Source organism: Marmota marmota, unplaced genomic scaffold, assembly GCF_001458135.2.
Source record: "Marmota marmota marmota unplaced genomic scaffold, marMar, whole genome shotgun sequence".
Taxonomy (NCBI): Eukaryota; Metazoa; Chordata; class Mammalia; order Rodentia; family Sciuridae; genus Marmota; species Marmota marmota.
This window is the reverse complement of record NW_026000082.1, coordinates 12,843,849-12,850,371: the sequence shown is the minus strand read 5'-3', so window position 1 is coordinate 12,850,371 and position 6,523 is coordinate 12,843,849. Positions and strand designations below refer to the sequence as shown.

Here is a 6,523-nt window from a genome sequence, read left to right as displayed (position 1 = left end):
AATACATATTTTTTAGTTTTCGGTGGACACAACATCTTTATTTTGTTTTATGTGATGCTGAGGATCAAACCCAGTGCCCTGCGCATGCCAGGCGAGCGCGCTACCGCTTGAGCCACATCCCCAGTGAATTCTTAAGCACGTTCTCCACATATGCAGCGAGCTAGTTGAATGTCTTTTGGCATAATTGTTACACGTTTGGCATGGTTAGCTCACAGGTTGGTGTCTTCAAAAAGGTCCACTCGCTTCCTGCAAAGCACTAAAGCGCTTCCTGCGCTTTGGAAGCGCAGATCTGTTTTGAAGTCCTGAGCAATTTCTCGCACCAGACGCTGGAAGGGGAGTTTGCGAATCAGAATTTCAGTGGACTTCTGATTTCACGGAGTGCCACAGTACCAGGCCTGTAACGATGAGGTTTCTTCACCTTCCAGTAGAGGGCGCACTCTTGCGCGCGGCTTTTGTAGCCAGTTGTTTCCTGGGTGCTTTACCACCCGTAGATTTGCAGGCAGTCGGCTTTGTATGAGCCATGATAGAGAGACCGCCTTACTTACCTTACCCCCTTCTCCTTCAGCTGGAGCTCAGCGAGGAGGCTGCACTGGCGTTAGAGAGCGGCGGCGCGGCGGCTGCGAACACAATTGAAAGATCTATAACCCATTCTTAAGATTCTGTTAAGAAGTTGAGTGTGGTGGCATGTGCCTGTAATTCCAGCTACTAAGGAGAATGAGGCAGGGCGATTGCAAGTTCAGGTCCAACCTGGAAATTTAATATCTCAAAATAAAAAATAAAAGGGCTGAGAATGTAGCTCAGTGGGTAGAGAGCCTTGGTTTCAATCCCTAATACTACAAAAAGAAAAACGGGGAAAAAAAGATCTGTTGGGAGAAAACAATTGACGAGAATAGATGCTTCTTATGATGGAACCATGAATATGATAACTTTTAACTAACTAGGAGTGCTGCTTATTTTTGTTTTGAGTTGACTGAACTTCGATCTTACAGTGTTATGGGGAAAACAAGGAGGTTTCTAGAGATTCTTTCTTTTCTTTTTCCGAAATGTAGTCTTTTTAAAAAATTTCTTTCTAAGTATATTTTGTTGATGCATTATAATTATACAAAATGTTTGGATTCATTATGCCATATTTGTACATGCACATAACATAATTTAATCAGTCTCCTTCCCCAGTATTTTTCCTTTCCTTCTCCTCCTCCATCTGCTTCCTTTCTCTACTGATCTACCTTCCATCATTATTATTATTATTATTATTATTATTATTATTATTATTATTAAATTTTTTTAGTTGAACATGGACACAATACTTTTATTTTACATATTTATATATTTTATGTGGTGATGAGGATTGAACCCAGTGCCTCACATGTGCAAGGTAAGCACTCTGCCTCTGAGCCATAACCCCAGCCCCTATTATTATTGTTATTATTATTTCTAATTATATATAAGCAAGATTCATTGTAGTATGTTCATACATGGATGTAGCAAAATTTGATAGATTTCATACCCCAGTACTTCCCCATGCCCTTCCCTCATCCCTCCCTTTTATCCCTTCCTTCTCCTCTGTTCATTTCCCTTCTATTTTCTTGTGATCTTCTATTTTCTTTTGTTTTTCTCTCTGGCTTTGAAATGTAATATTTTAAAATATTATTTAGATGTAGATGGACGCAATATGTTTATTTTATTTATTTATTTTATGTAGTGCTGAAGATCAAACCCAGTACATTGCACATGCTAGGCAAGTGTCCTACCACTGAGCCACAATTGCAGCCTGAAATGTAATCTTAATGTGTTGCCCAAGCTGGCCTTAAACTCCTGGGCTCAAGTGATACTTTTTCCTGAGCATCCCAAGTAGCTGAAACTGTAGGCGTGTACCACCATGCCTGGCTCCAGAGAACTTTCTTAACCCTTAGCATTTCAAAAATCATGATTTAAGATTTTGTGCAATATGGATAAAGAAGATAAGAATTCAGACCTAGAGTTAGTTGAATATTTGAAAACTCCCTCTTCCCCCACAGAAGCAATTATTTGATAATTATAGTATACAAAATGATTTTACAGCAGTGCTGTGAACTTGAAAATGTCCTGATAACTTGCCCAGGATCACAAAGTTAGGTTGTGGTAGAGGTAGAAATTATATTCAGGTTTAATGATTGTGGTATAGTTTATATTATTCCAGTTTTATTTCTTGATGAAATTTGAGTTTACATATTCTTTTATTATGCAAGACCAAAGAGAGGTTAAGAGCATGGACTTTGGAATAATGGTTTGAATCCTATATTATCTTCTAAAAAAATCATGTATTTTCATACAGAAGTTCTTTGATATTTTTCACTATTTGTTACTCCTAATGATGTGTTGACAAATCTCTTCAACTGATTTATCACAACTATAATTAGGATTTGATAGAGTTTTTGTAACAGCATAAAATATGATCTAAGAATTCTAAGTCCTTTTCATGTCTTACTTAAAGTTTTATAGTTTGTAGTATAAAATTTAGTATGTACATTCTCCTTCCTGGACATTATTATTATTATTATTATTATTATATACAGGTTCTATGTTGCCCGGGCTGGCCTCAAACTCATGATCCTCCTGCCTCATCCTCCCAAGTAGCTGGGTTATTTGGACGTTTTGTGTAATGTAGAATAAACTCAGATTTCAATATGTGTGGTATTCTGAGCTGTCAAGATTATTTATGATTAATCTCTCTCTTTTTTTTTTCTTTGGGAGATGAACTGGAGATTGCAGCCAGTGGTGCTTTGCCACTGAGCTACATTTCCAGCTCTTTTAAAAATTTTTTTTATTTTGAGATATGGTCTTGCTAACTTGCTTGGGGCCTCCCTAAGTTACCAAGGCTGGCCTGGAACTTGCAATTCCCTTGCTTCAGTCTCCCACATTGCTGGGATTACAGGTACATGCCACCATGCATGGTACATAATTAATTTGTTAAAATTCCTAACCTAAAAATCCCAGTTTGTTGCATTAATTTATTTATACATGATTTTGGTTTTAGGTTGGCTATGATATGAGTAAAGAAGCTGCCAGAAAATGCTATGAGAAATCTGGCCTGAGACCAAATGATATTGATGTAATTGAACTTCATGATTGCTTTTCTGTGAATGAGCTCCTTACTTATGAAGCACTGGGACTCTGTCCAGAAGGTAGTATCTTTGAAGAAGGCAGATTAATTGGGTAACTTTCACTGAGAAAGCTTCACTTTCACCATTAAACAGAATAATCCACCTTTGTTTCCACATTGGCTCCACCACTGCACTGTGCAGAGTGAATATAAGCAGGTTTGGTACTGGACTTTTTAGAACATTGTGGTCTTAGACAATACCAGCACGGAAATAACAGAGTATACAAATAATTTATATTATCCAAGTCAATAATTTATGTTATCCAAATTACTGTTAAATTTTAAAAATGGTATAATATGCTTCAAGTTTTTCTAATTATGTATGAATAAATATTTGCACAAAGGAAAATGAAAAAAAATGTTGGTAGAATCTAAATGTTCTGTCTTCATTTCCTACCAGCAGTATATTAGACTTTTAGTTGTTTTACTTCCTTGCCAGCATTTGACATAATCAGTTTTTAAAATTTCAGTCATGCTAAAGAGTATATAGTACTATCTTATTTTTGTTTTAATTGCATATTTCTGATAACTAATGATATTGAACATCTTTCCATATGCTTACTGGTCATTCATGTATCTTATTTTATAAAGTATTTGTTCAAATCTTTGCCCTTTGGTTGTTGGTTATTTGTCTTTATTGTGTTGTAAAAGTTTTCATAACTATAGATATAGATAAAAATTAAAACTGGATCCGTCATTTGTCTGATAAATGTACATTGTGAACATTTTCTCCTAGTCTTCGGCTTGCCTTTTGTTTCATTAATAATGTCTTTTGAAAAACAAAATTTTAAAATGTTAACGAAGTACATATGTGGTTTTGTTTGCATTATATTTCTGTTGTGCAGTGCTAACTTGAGACCTTCAGCATATAATGTAATTATTGATACAGTAGAATTTAGATCGACCATTTGATTATCTGTTTTCTTTTTGTCTTTTCTGTTCCTTTGTTCTCCTCCTCCAGAGTTCTCCATTCTCCTGTGTTGGTATTTTTGGCTATATCTCTTTGTATTTTTTTTTTTTTAACCAGTAGTTGCTATAGGGCAAAGTTTCTCAACCTCATTACTGTTGACATTTGAGCTCTATTATTCTTGTGATTTGGCTTGTGCATTTTAGGGTATTCAGCAGTATTCTTGGCCTCTTAGCCACTAAATGCCAGTAGCAACTCCCCCCACAGTTGTAACAACCAAAAATATTTCTAGACATTGCTAGATGTCTCCTGGTGGCAGAATCTAACCCAGTTAGAACCATTGCTATAAGGGTCATAGTATGTGTATTTAACTTTCATAGTCTCCTTTGAGCTAAAATTACACCATTTCACATGAAATGGAGAAATCTAGTGACCATATAGATCCATTGACTGATTCCCTTTGGTGAGTCATGGTCGCCCTTGCTTACAGTGCTGTTCCAGGACCATGCTCATCCTGGGCACGGCTGTTAAGAAAGAGTCTCATGAACGATAGCTAGGAACTCACCCTGGTGCAGTGGCTTCTCCACTATAATTCCTCCTGTAATCCCCCTGCTTTTGTTTACTTTTCAGAGTTCTCAGGTAGTTGTTTTATTATTTTAGCCAGTGTTTACAATTGTGATCAGTGGGAGAAAAGGGCTGAAGGGATCATATGCTGCCATAGCAGAACTGGAACCCAGTCTCAGGGTTAAGCATCCGGCATGTGTATATCTTAGTTCTGTCTCCCTCCTGCAGCTCTAGATTTAGGTATCCAGCTACCTATTTTTCAAGGTTTTTGTTTGTTTGTTTGTTTGTTTTGATGTCTCATAAGCATCTCAAACCTAAGTTCAGAATTGAACTCTTGATATTTTCAAACTTCCTCCTCCCTCAATCTTCCTTATCCTCCAATTAACCAAACTGGAAACTTAGGATCATTTTTGAGTCCTTTCTTTCTCTCACAGCCTCCACTGAATCTATCTCCAAGTCATGTTGGCTGTGGATTTTCCCTTCAGAATAAATCCAGGGTTTGACCAAACCTCATCACTTTTCGTCACCACCAGCTTTGTTTCTTACTCAGATTATTATAGTAGTCTCCCAGCTAGTCTCATGCATCCACATTGTCTCCTTAGTCTCTTCACTAGACAGAAGCCAGTATAGTAGGTCAGTGTTGGTCCCCTGTTCAGAACCCTGTAGTTTCTTATCTTACCCTGATGCATGAGCCAAATGTGATCTCTGGAATCCCCACTCCCAGCTCTCCAACCTCTTCTACTTCTCTCTGATTCTACTCTCCTGCTGCTATGTCAATCTCCTTCAAGTGCTCTGGACTCCTTCCTTTCTTCAGGCCTTTGTTCCAGATACCCTATGATTTGTTCCCTTAGTCCCTTCATCCCAGTCCCAGCACTTCCTAAGTTCCCTTTCCTGCCTCTTTTTTCTTTTTTTTTAATATTTGTTTTTATGTGTAGATGGATGCCTTTATTTTATTTACTTATTTTTATGTGGTGCTGAGGATTGAACCCAGGGCCTCGCCCATGCTAGGCGAGCGCTCTACTGCTGAGCCACAACCCCAGCCCCTCCTGCCTCTTTTTTCTATGGCACTTCAGTCACTCTATGTATTTATTTTACACATTGTCTCTCTTTTCTTCACTCCTCTCCTATCATAAATTAAATTCCATGAGAGCACATAGTTTTGTCTGTTTTGGTCACATTGTATCCATTAGTTCCCAGGTTACTTTTGGCACATAATAGTCATAATAATTATTTTCCAAAAGTGTGCACATATTTTCCTCTTTCCATGGTAGGTCAGAGTGGTAATTTTAGTACTTTATCTTTTAGTTGTTAAGTTCAATACAGTCTTTTAAAATCTTTTAACAATCTATTACTATTTTACAGGTTTGTATATATTTTGGAAAAAACATGTAGTAAAATTTTTATTTCTTGGGGTTAGGTTTTATTTAGTCTGCCCTGACTTGGTATAGTAACAACATTAACAGTTGTGAAAACAGCGATAACAGGTAGAATATCTATGATGACTCGGGCCTTGTAGCAGGTTCTAAGTCAGAAACATATCAAGAGATAGAGAGAGTGCCTAAGCATGTGAGGCAACTGCTCTACGCTGACCTACACTCCCAGACCCAATGGGATTTTAAAATCTATAATCTAGATTTAGAAGCAGTTTAGAAGTATTGGTCATTTGAATTCTGTGATTGGTATACTTTATTTTACCAGTAGAGATATGCCTTTTTTTTTTTCCTGTCTGTTGTTCTTACCTTGACTGTTTCCTCATTTGGAAAATGAAAATGATAGTATCTACTTCATAGGTTCTATGAAGGATTAGAGGATTAAATTGTAAAGATATATGGAAAATAATTAGAACAAGACCTAACACAGTGAATGCCCCAAGGAGATTTTGAGTTACTTCACACAGTACCACCATTGCT

The 6,523-nt window shown here is 37.0% G+C and overlaps 1 protein-coding gene and 1 pseudogene across 2 annotated transcripts in view; one reads left to right on the top strand and one right to left on the bottom strand.

Annotated features, from left to right (window-relative positions):
* The window catches only part of Scp2 (sterol carrier protein 2), a 113,454-nt gene that overhangs the window by 52,301 nt on the left and 54,630 nt on the right, over window positions 1–6,523 (top strand). For both annotated transcript variants that reach the window (XM_015484986.2, XM_015484985.2), the window contains one exon: window positions 3,017–3,164. In XM_015484986.2, the coding sequence (XP_015340472.1) occupies window positions 3,017–3,164 (148 nt within the window). The remainder of the gene's footprint in view (window positions 1–3,016; window positions 3,165–6,523) is intronic.
* LOC107141759 lies at window positions 23–640 on the bottom strand (annotated as a pseudogene).